This window comes from Siphateles boraxobius, unplaced genomic scaffold, assembly GCF_051911475.1.
Source record: "Siphateles boraxobius isolate OS27281-9 unplaced genomic scaffold, OSU_SipBor_1 223, whole genome shotgun sequence".
NCBI lineage: Eukaryota > Metazoa > Chordata > Actinopteri > Cypriniformes > Leuciscidae > Siphateles > Siphateles boraxobius.
In genome coordinates this window covers 385629-405000 of record NW_027508837.1, presented here as the reverse complement: position 1 = coordinate 405000, position 19372 = coordinate 385629, and the positions used below count along the sequence as shown (strand labels likewise).

The following is a 19372-nucleotide window of genomic DNA, read 5'->3' as shown; positions in this document are numbered from 1 at the left end:
AGCAAAGTTTGTTCCAGCTTAAGTAAGTTCAGTGATGGGTCATTTTTATTGTAAAAAGTTATTAACTTATTTAATTTATATATATATATATATATATATATATATATATATATATCCGCTCTAGAGAAAACAGTAATATATATAAAAATGCTATTAAACCAGACTGAAGCTCAAATTATTTAAAAGTTTTTATTTGAATAATTTAAAATTACCTTTTACAAAAATTTACTAAAATCAGAAAGATTGAACAGAGGTGCTACATTTTTGCTTGAGAGAGAGAGAGAGAGTGTGTGTGTGTGTGTGTGTGTGTGTGTGTGTGTGTGTGTGTGTGTGTGTGTGTGTGTGTGTGTGTGTGTGTGTGTGTGTGTGTGTGTGTGTGTGTGTGTGTGTGTGTGTGTGTAAAGAAAGTGAGAGAGGCAGAAACACAAGGAAACAGAGATCAAATAATGCTAGTCTATACAATCATACAATCATATCTGCGTGTAGGCTAGTTGACAATAACAGTGTAACAAATTCATAACGAAGACACCAACACTTAAAACCCTGTATTGGGTTAATCAAACACATTGTAATGGATTCTCCTGGCAGATAAATAGCTACACTCATTCACATTTGCACTCACTCACATCCATACACAGTAAATACACTCACTCAGATTCAAATTTGATTGTGAATTTTTGTACAGATAAAGGCCATTGCAAACGGAGTCTGAGATTCATCCGAAATTTTGCACGTAAAAAAAAAAACTTCGACCTCACGCTATGTCAATCACGCTTGCACACTGTCTACGAAACTTTCATCCGTTATATAAAAAAAATCGTACGTTTTTCGCATCCGTAGCAAGCAGTTTGAATGGTGTTTTGACAATTCGGAGCCACCGAATCACGAATACGAAAGAAACGCAGACTCAGTGTGCAATGGCCAGGGGGCTTGATAACGCTTTGGCAACTTTGCTCTCTTTTGACAGCTACATTTCTCAAATTAATAATATTTAATCTTTCTGAGGAGATCTGCTAGCTTGTTTATGACAGAGCGCTCGCTGCGAGTCTGACAGGAGGGTGGCTGGACCAATCGCGTCACGCCTGCCGGTCAGTCGAAACGGCTTCCCATCGACAAATGATCAGCATTAGTCTACCAATCTAAGCTTTTTGATTGGTTCTACACAACGTGCAACACCATTTGGAGAGCAGAGATAGTGACGTTTCAGGGGATACCCGGGAAATGCTCAGAGGTGACGATTGAGAAAAGCAATGTTCATTTCCAGCGAATTTAGTAAAACTTTGTAAACTTTAATAGTAATTTAAATACCTTTACTCAATTATCTGTAGGGCTGAAACGATTCCTCGAGTTATTCGATTACAAAAATTCCTCGAGGCAAAAACTCTGCCTCGAAGCCTCGTTAAATTCCTATGACGCGCACTATACACGCGGCGCAGGGATTTGATTGTTTCACACGGACCTGTTCAGGAAGCATATATTTTGAATTTAGTTGGCGCGATGGTATGGGGGTAGAATTGTTCCATTATTCCAAATTAATAGATTATGTTCCACAAATAAATGTAAAGAGATTCACAAAAATAAATCAAGTTCACAAATAAATAGATTGAGATCCACAAATAAATGTAAAGACTTTCACAAAGAATTATAAAATTCACAAATAAATAGAATGAGATTTGCAAATAAAAAATATATTTACAAATGTTGTTTATACCACAAACACAACTCTGCCTGGCATTTATTTGTGAATCGGTTCCTGTGCATTTGTAAATCCCCTCACGCATTTGTGGATTCTGAAACACTTCTAGCGTCGACGTGCAGATAAATCCACAAATAAGTGACTCCACCCACCCTTTACCTAAGCCAATCAGATCACGGCCACATTGAGCTGACCAATCGTAGCACGTTCTCGCTACAACCAATCACGTTAGGCTTTACACTCGGGGTGGTCTTGCCCTGAAATAACTTTGCTCGTTCATCTGCATTGACTCAAATAGGAAGTGTAGGCTAAGAAAGACCCATAATATTGCTTCAGTAAAATGTTTAAAATTTGGATTTCGTTAGAGTTAGACCATGAGACTGCGTATCAAGCCAAGACACATTTTTATGAGCTTTTGAAAATGCCAGAGAAACAGCGCTTGCGTTATGGGAACAACGCGTTATGGAAGCATCACGTTATTCATGATAAAACAGAAAAGCATCAATACGTTGCTGACTAATGAATAACTGGATCCAACCTCGTGATACATACACGAATTTGTGTAATATTGGGGAAATTACTGTCACAACAGCTTTCCCCACTTCTTCAGTCAAGTTTTAAATATCAGGTCCGTGGATCTAATGATTAAATATAGGCTATAACATGCATTTAAAAGTGAAATGCCCAGCAGACAGCAGCGATTTGAATTTATCCGTTAAAACGCTTGATCACACAAATAATATTTCATATGAATCAGACTTAGGCCCTGTTTACACGAGAACGATTCTGGGTGGAAACGTAAAAATCTTTTATCGGATGTGCCTTTCGTTTACACGGCGACGGAGTTTTGGAGGCTTAAAAACGCAAAAAAGTGAAACCACCCTCCAGAGTGGAAATCTTAAAAACGATCCACCGTCGCGTTCCCATCTAAACAGTAAAAACGCAAATCTGCTCACTGTGGCTCTCGTCGCGTACGTGTTTACGTCACAGCAATGCGCCATTACAGGAAAATAACCCCAATATGTCGGATTATTTCCATACGTCGGACCTTCAAGTTGCCATAGCAGCTCTGATAAACGTACAAGAGCCTTTTCAGCAGTTGTACAAAATATTCTCAGATATTGGTGTTGTTGTGTCGCAGTGCTTCACATTGACACCTAGCCGCCTGGAGTGCATACTACATCGAAGGTGGCTCTTAGCCAGGGTCGGTTTACTTGGCACCATGACCAAGTATTGCGATGTTTGGCTTTAGCATTGGAAGGCAAGTGTAGTATGACCAATAAGTTGCCGCCTGTTCTAGCAAAACATTACACACAGAAGACAATATTCCTCCGCCCAGGCGAGCAACCACCAAGAAAAGGTGCTAACACCAATTCTCGCCCAGGACAACTGGAAGCTGCTAGGGACTGGAAGATGCTGGCTGATCTTGATCAACGGCTTATTTTTCCACCTGAGATTGCCACTACTAACCTACGACCAGATATTGTTTTGTGGTCTGGATCAGCACGCATTGTTCAACTGATAGAGTTAACAGTGCCATGGGAGGATGCGGTAGATGAGGCATATGAGAGGAAGAAACTGCGGTATGCTCATCTGGCCACTGAAGCAGAGCAGCGAGGATGGAGAGTCCAGGTTTATCCAGTGGAAGTGGGTTGTCGAGGTTTTGTGGCACACTCTACAACCCGGTTCCTCAGAGACGTCGGATTCAGTGGCCAAGAGTTGCGTCGCACAGTAAAGAACTTATCTGAAGCAGCAGAAAGGAGCAGAAACTGGCTGTGGTTGAGACGGAAAGATTCTAGATGGCTGTGTACAGGCCGCCATGCTACGGTTTCTTGAAAACTTGAAGAGTCTTGGTTTATTTGTAGAGGTTGTATAGTATTTACAGTCATTACGTTCCTGTGTATATTGCGTGAATGACGGGTGGTTGGGCAGATATTGTGTTTTGTGGTAGGTGGTATGCCATACGGAACCGTTGCCACTGAAACTGCATATTAACGCACCAGTGGGGCTCGACAGCCTTAGTCAAACGGGTTGGCGCGTATGGTTGGGTTGCGGAGAGATTGTGAGATTGTGGTTAGGTCTCAGCAGCAAGAGGGATGTAGAGGTCAGTAAGCTGGGCTGAGTTGAGTGGGGGACGGAGGGGGGGTGACTCTGGGACGCCAGAGTCACTGTCGATCCCTCTTGAGGTGTCGTGGGCTAGTGGACGAAACACTGAGGACGGAAGGTGCCCACTTGAAGACCCTAGAGATGTCCCCTACTCAGCTCAATCCAGACGGTTGTCATGGGGGAACCGCACTGTGGTTGCAGCCGTTGTGTGTGCTGACGCGTGTTAACACTAGACAGAAGGAGATTTACATCACCATATGGAAAGAAGCGTAAATGGATGGAGAAGCATAGGTTACTGTAAAGCTACGTCTTAGTTGGTGATTATCTTGGCGAAAGCCGAGTACAAATCAGCATGAAGTTTTAACATCTACTCTCGTGTAATGGAAATCTTAATAAAACACACACAAAAAAAACTATCCGATTACTCGATTAATCGATCGATTAAGTGCTAGATTAATCGATTACAAAAAGAATCGATAGCTGCAGCCCTAATTATCTGGACTACGAGACTTTGGGAGATTATTTTTGAATGTCTGTTCTCTGAAATTAGCAAAAAAAATAAATCTATTATTTCATTGTTTTTCCACATAATCGGCCCGTATCTTAAAATGGAACGTTGCGACTTCTGACTCATTTTGCCAGATCGGGTCACATATTGTTTCAAAGCAGCTTCACAGTGATAACAGGAAAATAATGCAACAAAAGATCTCAACAAGTTCATGTGATAATGAAGCATAGTGCTGTTTTATCACTGCACTGTTTCTGAGCAATGCTAGTGTTTATCATGGACACCATCAGACTCTCACCTCTAGGTGGCGTCTGTTGTGTTCAGTAACCAGATATTCTGACAGCTCTTCGCTGGCCTGTTTACTGCACCTTAAAACATCACCGTGATCATTGAATATGTCACCTGAGACCAGTCCTGTTCATCTGTAGGCCTCCAGCTTCAAACCCGCCAGATCTCTGTCCAAACGCTGTGATCAGCACTTCAAAGAGCATTGATTTACAGCATAGTGCCACAGAAAAGCATCAGCCCCGTGGGAGACCTGTCAATCATCACAAGGCCACGCCCACCTCTTTGTGTCACTGATGGGGGAGGGGCTTGACGGGTCAGAGCTGTGAATTCAGGCTCAGGGTCACTTCTGTTCATTATATCTGTGATTTAAAGCGTGTGCAGCTGTTGCACCAGTGCATCATGGGTCATGTCTTCACCAGTTACTGGTGGGAATAAATGCAAACACTATATTCGCTAGTTTTGCATTCTTAAAGTCTCCCTGTAGTCAATCATTTTATCCATTAAAACTCATCTTTGATCACCACAATGACATGCTTACACGTTTTTTTCATGTGTTAAAATAGCTTGAGTGTAACTCGACACCCTTGCCTCATTTAGTATACACGGTTCTATGAATATGCAAATGAGCCCCGCCTCCACTCACTCACTCACTCAGAGATCCACTCGTTGACGATCACACGTTGATCTGATTGGTTACAAGGTAGTTTGTGACGTCAGAAACACCAGCGATTTCAAACCGTGTTTTTGAGACTGTCTTTGGTTCACTGCAGTTTTAAGGAGAAAATACTCAGCAATGCTGTCGACTTATGAATTTACACATGGATTGTCTTAAAGCACATTAAATACACCACATAGACACATAAACAACATTTAAAGCTGGATTTTCACCACAGGGGGACTTTAAAAAAACGTACATGTTTTGATAAAGTGTTGGAACCCACACTTACACTAACACTGAAATAAAACTGGTGTTGAAATAACATAACATAATCTTCATGTTGTTCCTGGTGTGAAGGCAAGTGTGGGGCAGTTTGCATTAGTGTGCGTGTTATCAAGCCTGTGACAGATGTATACCTCTCGACTTCCCGATGACTAGTGAACACACACGGGTAGATAGTCCTCAACCTTCCCCCATCACTTTAACTACACCCTTCAGCCAAACGCCTGGCCTCAGAGATACGAGAGAGAGAGAGAGACAGAGAGGAGAGAGAGAGAGAGAGAGAGCGCTCGTGCGATAGAGAGAGAGAGAGAGGAGAGAGGAGAGAGAGAGAGAGAGGGAGAGAGACAGAGATAGAGAGAGAGAGAGAGAGAGAGAGAGAGAGAGAGAGAGAGGAGAGAGAGGAGAGAGAGAGAGAGAGAGAGAGAGAGAGAGAGAGAGACAGAGAGAGAGAGAGGAGAGAGAGAGAGAGAGAGAGAGAGGGAGAGAGAGGAGAGAGAGAGAGAGAGCGCTCGCGCGATAGAGAGAGAGGAGAGAGAGAGAGAGAGTGAGGAGAGAGAGAGGAGAGAGAGAGAGAGAGAGAGAGAGAGTGAGGAGAGAGAGAGGAGAGAGAGAGAGAGTGAGGAGAGAGAGAGAGAGAGAGAGTGAGGAGAGAGAGAGAGAGAGAGAGAGGAGAGAGAGAGAGAGAGAGAGAGAGAGCATCAGAATCTGTCAGTATAATGGACGAGCTACAGGCGGTGTGTGAGAATAGAGCGTTCTACTGTATTATTTGCTATTTTAGGTCTTGGTCTTGTGCAGGGTTTGTCACTGAGAAGCTTGATTCCCCAATGGAACACATATAAACATATATATAAATACACAGAGCCTAACTATGACTTTTTTACATTTCGCAATTCTGTTTATAAATAAAAAAATATAAAAGTGAATTGCTGCTTTTTATCTCACAATTCTGACTTTTCTTCTCAGAATTCTGTTTTTATTTTGTTTCCGCCACAGAATAAAAAATAATAATAAAGGTAACTGCAATTTTTTTATCTCGCAATTCTGGCTTCTCAGAATTGTTCGAAAAAAAATTATAATTACCCATTTATTTGTTTATTTTTATATAGAAACAAGCTTCCATTCTGATATGAAGTGTAAGCTGCCGTCAGTGATGTTGTGCTGAGGTCTTTATAAACGAAGAGCACACATTTCCTCAGTGTGTTCTGCATCTCCCAGCATGTAGAGGTGATCCCAGAACGGTTCTGAGGAAACCAGCACATGTTCAGCACAGCTTGAGCTGGAGATAAGAGCTCATGAGTGTGAGTTTGACCCACACACACACACACACACACACACACACACACACACACACACACGCACACACACGCGCACGCTTCAATGACACAATGTCAAGTGTGTTTCCTCAGGAAGGTTTGAGTTGATGACATACACTACCAGTCAAAAGTTTTGGATCGTTAAGATTTTTAATGTTTTAAACTCTCACCAAGGCTGCATTTATTTGATTAGAAATATACAAAAATACAGTAAAACAGTGAAATATTATTATAATGTAAATCAGCTGTTTTCTATGTGAATATATAGTAAAGTGTAATTTATTCCTGTGAATTTTCAGCATCATTACTCCAGTCTTCAGTGTCACATGATCCTTCAGAAATCACTATAATATGATGAAACATTTACATTTTTATTTCAGGATTCTTTGATGAATATAAAGTTCAAAAGAACAGCATTTATCTGAAATATAAAGCTTTTATAACATTAAACACTACCGTTCAAGAGCTTGGGGTCAGTAAGATTTTTTTTGTTTTGTTTTTTGGGGGGGAAAGAAATCAATACTTTTATTCATCAAGGGTGAGTTAAATTGACCAAAAGTGACAGTAAAGACATTTATAATGTTATAAAAGATTGTTTTTTGTTTGTTTGTATTTTTAATCAAATAAATGCAGCTTTGGTGAGCAGAAGAGACTTCTTTTAAAAACCGAGCCAAAACTTTTGGCTGTAGTGTATTTTTATGTGCCTGTTTGTATGGTTGTGTTTTGAGCGAGCACATGTAATATGAACACACACACACACACACACACACACACACACACACACACACACACACACACACACACACACACACACACACACACACACACACACACACACACACACACACTCTCTCTAGAGAAACGGTCAGTTTCTCATCCCCCACCCAAACATGTTGGCATCTTTAACAACATGACGTGAATCTGGATTATTTGTCAGTCTATAATGTCGTCATTGATTAGCCTCTGCGTTAAGTGGCTTAGCATCGACCTCGTCACTATTGATTATTTGAAATTCCCAGCTGTATAATTGTCATCTATCGGGCGCTTGTCAGTCGAGGAGCATCAGACTATGAAGTGGACTAATGCAATTGAGATGCTTGCATGTGTAATTGAATCATTGATTTGTTTTGACAAGCCCAATTATGCTAATCTCCTCAGAATATGCATGTTATGTTGTTAATAACTCTTTTATATTGCGTTTGAAAAGGCTGCAAATGCGAGTGCACGTAAATCTTGTTTTGAAGCATTGCTTGAGATGAGCATTAAAGCCTGTAAACTGATCTTCATATAAGATGCTCTCGGCTCTTGATTTACTTCTTTACTGGTCGATACGTGATGACAGAGAGAGATGTGAGATGATGTGCTTATGGGGAAGGAGAGGAGCTTTATGTAAATGTTTATCATGCAAATAAAGTGGATTACATCGAACTGAGTCTGAGATTCAGAGAAGCACATAATGCATATTAGCACTCGTCTGCAGCATAAGCGTTATTATGTGAATATAGATCAATCTGCCTCTTTATGAGAAAGAAACTAATTTATAATACAAAAAAATCATTTTTAAAATTAAATTAAATTAAAAAATCAATTATTAAAAAATGTTATGTATAATAAATAAAAGAAAGTATATATATATATATATATATATCTGTGTGTGTGTGTGTGTGTGTGTATTTATTTATATATATATGTATATATTTATATATGTGTGTATTTATTTATATATGTATTTATTTATTGAGAGAAAGAGAGAGAGTGATTGGGAGAGAGTGAGAGGAGAGAGATAGAGAGAGAGATAGAGAGAGGAGAGAGAGAGTGAGAAGAGAGTGAGAGTGAGAAGAGAGTGAGAAGAGAGAGAGATAGAGAGAGAGTGAGAAGAGAGTGAGAAGAGAGAGAGATAGAGAGAGAGTGAGAAGAGAGTGAGAAGAGAGAGAGATAGAGAGAGAGTGAGAAGAGAGTGAGAAGAGAGAGAGAGTGAGAAGAGAGAGAGATAGAGAGAGCGCGATAGAGAGAGAGAGAGCGAGAGAGAGAGAGAGTGAGAAGAGAGAGAGAGAGTGAGAAGAGAGAGAGAAAGAGAGAGAGTGAGAAGAGAGAGAGATAGAGAGAGAGTGAGAAGAGAGTGAGAAGAGAGAGAGAGTGAGAAGAGAGTGAGAAGAGAGTGAGAAGAGAGAGAGATAGAGAGAGAGTGAGAAGAGAGTGAGAAGAGAGAGAGATAGAGAGAGAGTGAGAAGAGAGTGAGAAGAGAGAGAGAGTGAGAAGAGAGAGAGATAGAGAGAGCGCGATAGAGAGAGAGAGAGCGAGAGAGAGAGAGAGTGAGAAGAGAGAGAGAGAGTGAGAAGAGAGAGAGAAAGAGAGAGAGTGAGAAGAGAGAGAGATAGAGAGAGAGTGAGAAGAGAGTGAGAAGAGAGAGAGAGTGAGAAGAGAGAGAGATAGAGAGAGCGCGATAGAGAGAGAGAGAGCGAGAGAGAGAGAGAGAGTGAGAAGAGAGAGAGAGAGAGAAGAGAGCGCGCGCGCGCGATAGAGAGAGAGAGATAGAGAGAGAGAGCGAGAGAGAGCGAGCATCAGTCGGGCCTGCGCGCGTCTATTGTTCGCTCAGCGCGTGAACACAAAGACTCTTGAGGCGCGGGTTCATCGAGCACGAGCGCCGCGGGACCTTCAGCTCGAGGCCTCGCGCGAGTTAAACCGGACGATTCTACCTCAATAACCGACGTTTCTCATGGTTTTACACCGATTTTCATGATTTCCCGTGTCCCGGGATTCACATAAAGCCCGTTTGGAGTCGGTCGATCCTCCGTTACGTCAGTGTTTCAGGTAAAGCTGAGGGGGTTTATTTACACCGCTTCAATGGGACATTTAACTGTTATTTTAACAGACTGAGGGGGTTTATTTTAATTTCATTGTTGACTTTCATGTTGACATGTTTTACTGTTTTATTAGATCTTGTTTTGGTGTTTTATTTCAATGGTTCTTTGGTTCATGTCGGTGTTTTATTGAGCTGTTAGCATTAGCACGTAGCCTCGGGCCTCATCACTAGGCTTTTATTTATAAATAATCATCCTCATTTAAATCTGTAATGTCAGTTTTCCCTTTTAAAGTCTGTCAGATTATGATCTCTCACTAAACGTGTTGTAGTTCTGAATGTGTGTGTGTAATAATGTAGTGTAAACACGCTGATCTGTGGGTCTCATGACCAGACAATCTGCTGTTTATTCACAATGAAAACACTCACTTTCTGTTTGTTTCACGAGCAAACACTTTAAACTGCATTTTACTTGTTGAGAGGTTGATATACATGTTTAAAACGTCTTAAACTCTAGGTGTCTCTTATATAACATTATATATTTCCTCAATTCGTCATTCAACTCTTTATTTCAGGTTTTATACACATGCATGATGTTTAATCTGTCCTGCTGCGTTTCATAAAGCCATTTATAAATAATCACGATGCATTTTGACGTGATGTTTGGAGAGAGATGTGCTTTGCTCCTGTAAGACTGTATTAATGTTTGTGTAACGATAATGGTGAGAGATTCCTGTATCAGCAGCTGTCGACTCTGTAAAGTAGCTCTCAAGTGTTTTCCTGTTAATTCGCAGTAATTTCCATTTACTGGAAGCCATCAGCATCGTCTCGAGGGTCTCTGTGGTGTTGTGGTGAAAACACTCATTAGCAGATCATATGATCATCGTTTCCCACTTTTCACATGCGATGGACCATTATCCTGTCATGTCAGGCATAAAGTCAACTGTATGTAGTTTGTATGTTGAGACCTGTCCTATAAGCACTCGACTTATCATGTGGCACGTTTAGATGGGAATTAGATTATGGCCACATTGTAGCCTAAAGTAATGTGAGAGACCGAGAGATGATGTTTTCAAGAAAGCAATTTACTGCATGGGAAGTTTGTTGTTTGATTTGATTTAGAAAGTCATTAAGCAGAAGTTGAATTATAACTCTTAATGGGACGCTCTTAATATCTGGTGCTCACGTTTTATTTACTCGCTTAATGGCTGAACTGGAAAAAATGCTGATTTCTTTAATCCTGCTTTAATCTGAATATAACTAATGTGTTTTATTCATCTCTGACCTGTGAACTGGAAAGGTGTTGTTGCCCGTTTAAGAAGGGATTTGTGTTGGACTGGACTAAACTGTGTCCAGTGAATATTTAATGGCTCGAAGACTGTGTGTTATGAATGTTTAATGAAGGATGCGCTCTGATTTCGGGAGACTTTCTAAGCGTGAGATTATTTGCACTGTCCAGTGTTTTGCTCTGAATCTTTCAGTTGTCTCTCTCTAGGGAACACACACACACACATATATATGAGCAAAGAAGTCTTTCGGATGGATGCTTTTCTCCAGGTCAGTTTTGTTGCTGGGGTCAAGTGTGTTTATCGGGTGTCTGATCCATGAAAACAACCAGGATTAGATGAAAGCATTAGCGGTGTAACGAGACCCTCATGTCACGATTCGATACATATCCCAATACGATATTATCGTGATACTCCGAGACATATGATAAAAGGTTAACACAAAACGTACTGTTGATTAAAATGCTAAATTTGATATTATATTGTGTGTGTAAATGAATAGACTTGGTGCTGGAAACCCAATGCAGGACAATAGAGACACCAGAATAACAATATTCATGATTCTGAAGCTGAAAACAGAATTATTTTAGATGAATGTGCTTGAACTCTGTCATTGACTAGATTTATTAAAAATAATGTCAAAAAATTCAGACATTTGGCATTATCAGGACCCACTTATATTCCCCCATTGCATTATTATGCATTATAAATAGCCTAGTAGTTTAATGTAGTACTGACAGTAAAACTATCCACATATTAGCCTACGTCACGACATATTGTAACACCCGTGGAAATCATGGTGCCTTTCAGATTGCAGATGCGTGAAGAGAAACTGTCCGACATCTGATCGTAGACGTTTAATCGGTTGTTTACATTGAGCTCGAGAGCAGGCGGTTATTAGCTTTAAACTTCAGGAATATACTTCATTGTACCGGTGTTTGTTGGTTTCGTTTAGTCAGATTTGCTTCAGCATGCTTCATGTTTCTCATCAAACACATGCGTCATTGTCTGGTAATGTTTCAATGCCATTTGTAAGTCACTTTGGTTGAAAGCAACTACTAGGTAGCCTAAATAATGTTAAAGTTTGATTTAACATCCAGAAATAGCCGAAAGCTGCCTTTTTTAGTCAAATCATAATTATTTTAGTGCTTTTCACAATACACATTTTAAAGCAGCTTTACAGATAGTCTTATTGTCATGTTTATAATGCTTTAATGTTTTAACAAAGCAAATTTTAGGGCTGGGCAATATATAACGATGGTATAAATGATTTATTTAGCGTGTATGTTTGCATGTATGTGTGTGTATTTTTATATATATATATATATATATATGCTATATATATATAATCCAGAATCCAGTAGTTGTTTGTCGTGATTTTGAATGTTACTCTGAATTGAGCAAATGTTCTTTTTCACCTTCATTCTTGTATTGTTTGTATAAATCAATTAGAGAGCGTCTTCCTGTTCGTATAACCCTCCATTTTACGATGCGCCCGTGATGTTGACAGCTCTCTGATTTATTTGCGAGACATGTCAAGCCGTCATTATGAGGCGGAGCTGTTTCCGCGACAACAGGGGTCGTGACCTCATTGTGGCTGAATGCATCGTGTCATAGATGTGTTTAATTGGCGGGATGGAGAGGGTTAGGGGTGTGGCTGACCTCCGACCCCTGCGCTGGGTTTATGGAGGGTCTTTACTGCTCGAGTGTGAGAGACTGTCGCTGTACTAACACACACACACACACACACACACACACACACACACACACACACACACACACACACACACACACACACACACACACACACACACACTAACCCTACCCCTAAACCTACCCAACACACACACACACACTAACCCTACCCCTAAACCTACCCAACACACACACACACACACACACACACACACACACACACACACACACACACACTAACCCTACCCCTAAACCTACCCAACACACACACACGTACACACTAACCCTAGCCATCACACACACACATGAGTTTGTGTGCATTTAGGTTTAAGTCCCCACCGGGATAGAAAAACATGTGTACACACATTATACATTCACTCTTTTCCCAAAAGTCAAATCAACATCTCTGGGTTTTAGCGCCTCTGGATCACTGACCAACTACCGGCACTACCGGTCAAAAGTTTGGAATAATTATTGTTTTTAAATGTTTTTGAAACAAGTCTCTTCTGCTCACCAAGGCTACATTAATTTAAAGGGGCATTCAGCAACTCTAGCTGTTTCTTTGCTGATTTTCACTTTTGTTGTCGCATGTTTTCTCAGCGAGCTCCCCCTACAGCTGTTAGGCGTATATTTCACAACAATGTCGTAAAAAAACCTCACTTGCGGCCCCTCCTCCCCATTTCTACCGCTGCTCATGTGCATTTGTTATTATCGGAGCTGGCCAACTTTATCGTGTGGAGCTGTGTCTACCGAGGTGTGTAATACATCATACACATTGAGGGCGGAGTGTGTGTTTATGTCGAATTGCCATAAAGCAGTTTGTGTTTCTCGCTCATTCTCGCTTCTCACGAGACTTCCTTTTTCTAATACACCGGGACGTTAATCCTCATGTTGCAAGGTTGGTTTTCCGCCTAGGAACGTTGGGGGGAGCGGGGAAAGCCACCATTCTTACCAGAACAGGTTATTAAACCAGGTTTTATTAAGGTGAAATAGTTGCCGAATGCCACTTTAATCAAAATATAGTAAAAACAGTGAAATATTATTCCAGTGTAAATCAGCTGTTTTCATTGTGAATATATAGTGAAGTGTGATTTATTCCTGTGATCAAAGCTGAATTTTCAGCATCATCCTTGAGAAATCATTCTAATATGATGATGAAAGTGATGTCATTAAACTCTCCTGATGTTTGACTGATGTGTCGAATCATTTCTCTCTTTCTCTCTCTGCTCAGGCTGTTCCTCCAAGTCGTTCAAGCTGTACTCTCCAAAGGAGCCCCCCAACGGAAGTGCTTTCCCCCCCTTCCACCCCGGCACCATGCTGGACCGAGACGTGGGGTGAGCTGAGATTAATCACTGTATCAGCCACTGTAATATTCACACACTGGGCAGTAATTTGGGCCACCTGAGTCAAAAAAGTGATGGCAGAATCACCTGTATCATTCAGAGTACATTGCTACAAGCTCAAAGTAAATGGTAAAGGGATGTAAATAAGGGATAATGTACATTCAGCTGGTTGTTATCTCAGAATAAACCCGTCAGGGTGATCAGGTTCAGGTCTTCCATCAGCCTGAGGGGGGTTTATTCTGAGATAACAACCGGCTGGATCTACATTATCCCGCTTATTACACGGATACTTTCCTGGAGCTCAAACAGTAGAGCGTTAGCTCTTGTAACGCCAAGGTCATGGGTTTGATTCCCAGGGAAAGCAAGAACTGATAAAAATGTAATTGTGTACCTTGAAATGCAATGTAAGTAGCTTTGGATAAAAGCGTCTGCCAAATGCGTTAATGTAAATGGATTCTTGCCACAAGTAAATAATTAGACAGGAAATATTGAGTCAAAATATTTTATTACGCAAAGCTTCCGCGGAGAGAGCAGTTGCTAGCGCGGCAAGTTCAAACTAGAGGGACATTTAAAAGATACGGTATACAGTCTTACGACTTATCACTTACAGAGTAAACTTTATCTGCCATCAAATTCAGTGTAATATTGCTGATGTTGCTTGATCACTCCAACTATATGCATATAAAAATAAAATGTGTTGACTATTTTAAACTTGCTATTTTGCTAAGACATTCTAAGTCATCCTCATTGAAAGTTAAGATTCTCAGATTGTATCATGCTTTTCTGAATGGACACACGGATACTAATTTCATTCGTGTGGGTCATTAAAGGCATTCAATTTGATTTTAGAAACCCTGTAAGTCAAGGGATACTATAAGTATATTTTTGAGTACTAAAAATTTACATTTATGTATTTGGCAGACGCTTTTATCCAAAGTGACTTACATTGCATTTCAAGGTACACATTTTTTACATTCTTATTAGTTCCAGTTTCCCTGGGAATCGAACCCATTACCATGGCGTTGCAAGCCCTTACGGTTTGAGCTACAGAAAAAACTACTGTGAATGAAAAAGAATGACTGTGAGGTTCAGTGTCTGTTTGGATGCTGCGCGTTCCTGTGGACAGAAGAGCTGCATCAGCGCTTGTCTCTGTCAGATACTGGAACACGAAGTGCTCATCCCACGATCTGTCAGTCAGTGTCCAGGATTAGACTGTATTCAAGGAAGAGGGTGTGGTTTCCATTGTGGCAGGGCTGTAAAGTCTAGTGGGTGTCAAATCTACTGTGGCATGCTGATAAAATGCAGAAAACGACTGTCTTCCTGTCTGTTTTTTATTTATTTATTAACATTTTAAAAAGTAACAACATTTTTTTTTCCATTAACATAAATCCTACTGACATTTGAAATTACACATAGAGTATTGACATTTAAACAGATAATAAATAAAATTATTAAATAAATTGGCAAGCAAAGAAATACATTTGCATTACCGTTTTGACTCAAGTGGGTTCAGAGGTGACTTTATAATTGTATTTAATATCTGGGAGGTTTTAATTGCTTTTTATTTCTTTTAAATTTACATAGGGAATCAGTACGACTTTTTAATTCACAGCAAAAGACAATCAATTTTGGTTTTGAAGCTGTAAATTTAGATTTGTGGATATGACCTTTTCCAAGCATGTACATGATTTTCACTGTGTTATCTAAAAAAATAAGAATCAGTGTTTAGAAAGCAAAAATAAGACCATTTCTTCTGTAATATCATGAAGGATGTAAAAATTGAAAACTGAAATCTCTGTCCAAAAGTTTTATAGCACTTTTTAAAGTATGTTATGAGGTTTGACATTATGGTCTTCTTGTTTTCTGTCTTGTTTCTGCAGCCCGACGCCCATGTACCCCCCCACATACCTGGAGCCGGGCATCGGGTGAGGACTTTAAACCTGGAAAGCCTGACATATGAATAATAGTCCAAAAAATTAGTTATTAAACCGTTAATTTAACCTTTAGACCAAATATGTTTAAAAACGTTTGCTTGTGTTTTTTTTATAGATCAAATTTGATGCATCAGACTCATATAGTGAGAATATGGAGGAAAAAACACCTTAATTTTATTCAGAGACTCAAACTGAGCAAAAATATGATATTTGCTGCAGATGCTGATATTTATATGCACTGAAAGTGCTGAAATTCTGATGCTTGTCATGTAAATCAGTGAGATCTTTATAGCAGATACTTACATAAAATGTATCCACAGTATTCCTGTGCCCCATGACGCTTTGCGCGAATTATGGGTGTAACTTCCGTTAAGCTGTAGCTCTGGACGCAATAATATATTTTTAAACCGTGTACGATGACATTACATTATTCTACGAACCCTTCAACCATTGAACATTAAAAGGACATTTTCAAAGTGTAAAAGCGTAAACAAGGTACTTTCAACATACCATGAATAATCTATGAAAAAGTATCTTTCCACAGCAAAATCGGCGGTAATCTGTATTATGTTACATACGTTGCCTTAATAATAAAAAAATGCTTTACTTCAGCATTGCGTGATACTATTTTAAAGTGATTTCAGTCATTTTGACAGATAATAAATTGTAAATTTACCTGTGAAACCAAACCTGGAAAGAGACGTGCAGGATTTGGGGAGTATTCCAGTGAATTGGTATAGGCTACATCGTAAATTAAATCGGGAGAACAGACAACAAATGTGCAGTATATGTTGACCTTTATCATACTATTACAGCGAAATTCAAAAGTAAAAAAGAAAATAATCATGAGGAAAAGAATGCAGAGCTCCTACTATAGATATTCTTGTTATAACATGTCACGTTAAAATACCAAGTGTTACGTTATTCTGATGTTATTCTTAGATAAAACATGAAAGAAAACTGATAGCTCATTAAGTCAAACTGACGGATCAGCTTTATTTGTAGGGCAACCTTATGATTTGAAATGAAAATGGTGTGTATCAAATATAATACAGTAGAATTACAGGATTAATACGCTTGGATTAAAACACATACAGATGCTGTATTAGGATATTTATTATTAAAAGCACTAGAATGATTGTATTAAAGCATATAAAGTGTCAGTGTATGTCTGAGTATTAACACACTCTCTGTCTCAGGAGACACACACCTTATGGGAATCAGACAGACTACAGGATATTTGAACTCAACAAACGGCTTCAGAACTGGACGGAGGTGAGTTTGATGTTCTGTGTGTTTCATGCTTAACTATGAGCAACATTTTAAAAGTTTAAGATGTTTTTTACATGCGTGACATAAAACCTATAACATCAGCTGAATGAATGATTTCAGAAAGCTCTTTCATACTGAATCTTTCTCTCTCAGGAGTGTGATAATCTCTGGTGGGACGCTTTCACTACCGAATTCTTTGAGGATGATGCTATGCTCACCATCACGTTTTGTCTGGAGGACGGTCCTAAACGATACAGTGAGTATCACATATCAGACAATAAGACCTGATATGAACATATGTGTCTGTCTCTCCTTCTGACTCAATGTAATAAAATAAAAAGAGTTATTTTCTGTCTCATCACAGACTCGACATTAATGATTAATGATTATTGATGGTTAATGATGTCACGCAGATGGAGGAGTAATTACTTCTTTTAATGAATCTGTTTGAGATCGAATTAATGCGAGATGTTTTGCTGTAAATTACAGACATGACATCTGAGGAATAATTCTAATTTTTCTCAGTTATTTTGCTTTATTTCCAGATTCGATCATAGACTCGTTCTTACGCACTCGAGCTCGTTCACACACGCGCACTCTTCACAAACAACTCTTTAAATCTCTTGACAAACTAAAAGATGTAAATGACATCAGTATGTATTCTAAATAAAAGATATGATTGTATTGAATGTGAGCTTGCTGATTTTGCTCAAGATCAGGATTTATTGAGTCACATGTCATGCAAACATGAATCTGCTTCTAACCGCAGCTCGAGATCTGTCGCTCAAACACACGACTGTGCGATGGTGTTTGCGAATGTTCGTTAGAACGATGGTTTCGGGAAACACGACTCGTTGAACTGCTGATAACGACGAAACTTGCGAACATAGTTGGCTAACGATGCTTTCGGGCAACGCACACCCGTTTAGTGTTTGCATCTGTATTTACTGCGGATAACCTGCGATCACAAACATCATCTGCTGTAAATGAGGTTTTAGTTATTCATAGAACATTTTAAATAAGTCCACATTAATATTGTGCTGCTCATTACTTTCAGTTAAAGATTTTCCTGACACTTGAGAATTGAATTGATTTGTTTTTCTGACGGATGCATTATCATCTCTCTTCAGCGATCGGTCGGACGCTGATTCCTCGTTACTTCAGGAGTGTGTTTGAGGGCGGCGCCAACGAGCTCTACTACGTCCTGAAACACCCGAAAGAGTCTTTCCACAACAACTTTGTGTCTCTGGACTGTGATCAGTGTACTATGGTCACGCAGAACGGCAAACCCATGTTCACGCAGGTGTGTGTGTTGTTTAATGCAACGTTTTTGATATGTATATGTGCGTGTGTTCAATGTTCAGTTTATTTATAAAGCACATATTAATACAACAACAGTTGACCCGCAGTGCTGTAAATGGGGCAAAGCGTAATAATCGTAAAATCGCATTCAAATTCTATATCATTACAACACAATCAAAGATAAAACCAGAGAATCAATGAGGCATTAATAAAAACCCGTTAGACCACTAACACAACACTCATGTATGATCAAACTCCAGAATAAAATAATATGATTTTAAATGTCGTTTAAACTCCCTAAGAGTGGAACACTGCCGGATGTAATGAGGTAAACCATTCCACAGTGTGTGTGTGTGTGTGTGTAACTCTGCTGGTCTTCTCAGGTGTGTGTGGAGGGCCGTCTCTACCTGGAGTTCATGTTTGATGACATGATGAGAATAAAGACATGGCATTTCAGCATCCGGCAGCACAGAGAACTCATTCCCCGCAGCATCTTGGCCATGCATGTCAGTTCCTCCTCCTGGATCTCAAAGTAGAATTACATGTTTGTTTTTATATCTGATGTTTCATACCTGATGATCTGTGCTTTTGTTTACGTCTCAGGCACAAGACCCGCAGATGTTGGATCAGCTGTCCAAAAACATCACCAGATGCGGCCTGTCAAACTCCACCCTCAACTACCTCAGAGTACGAACACAACACTGGCTTCCTATGCATTAATCTGGATACATTTGAAAACAGCATTTACAGTAGTCAACTTCTGAAGTGGATCAAAAAAGTTAATCGGACAAGAACGGGTATTGTTCAAAACTCATGTATGAGTTTGGTGAAAGGTTTTGATCCACTTTAAATGTTGACTACTGTAGTTTCAAAATACTCAAAGCGTGTT

The 19372-nt window shown here is 39.7% G+C and overlaps 1 protein-coding gene across 4 annotated transcripts in view; it reads left to right on the top strand.

Annotated features, from left to right (window-relative positions):
- The window catches only part of ldb1b (LIM-domain binding 1b), a 53512-nt gene that overhangs the window by 19838 nt on the left and 14302 nt on the right, over positions 1 to 19372 (top strand). For 3 of the 4 annotated variants that reach the window (XM_077240291.1, XM_077240294.1, XM_077240292.1), the window contains 7 exons: positions 13864 to 13966; positions 15856 to 15900; positions 17109 to 17184; positions 17335 to 17437; positions 18312 to 18484; positions 18867 to 18989; positions 19087 to 19170. In XM_077240291.1, the coding sequence (XP_077096406.1) occupies positions 13864 to 13966; positions 15856 to 15900; positions 17109 to 17184; positions 17335 to 17437; positions 18312 to 18484; positions 18867 to 18989; positions 19087 to 19170 (707 nt within the window). Of the gene's footprint in view, positions 1 to 9243; positions 9663 to 13863; positions 13967 to 15855; positions 15901 to 17108; positions 17185 to 17334; positions 17438 to 18311; positions 18485 to 18866; positions 18990 to 19086; positions 19171 to 19372 lie in introns of those variants that run through there. The other variant, XM_077240293.1, reaches the window with a different exon arrangement.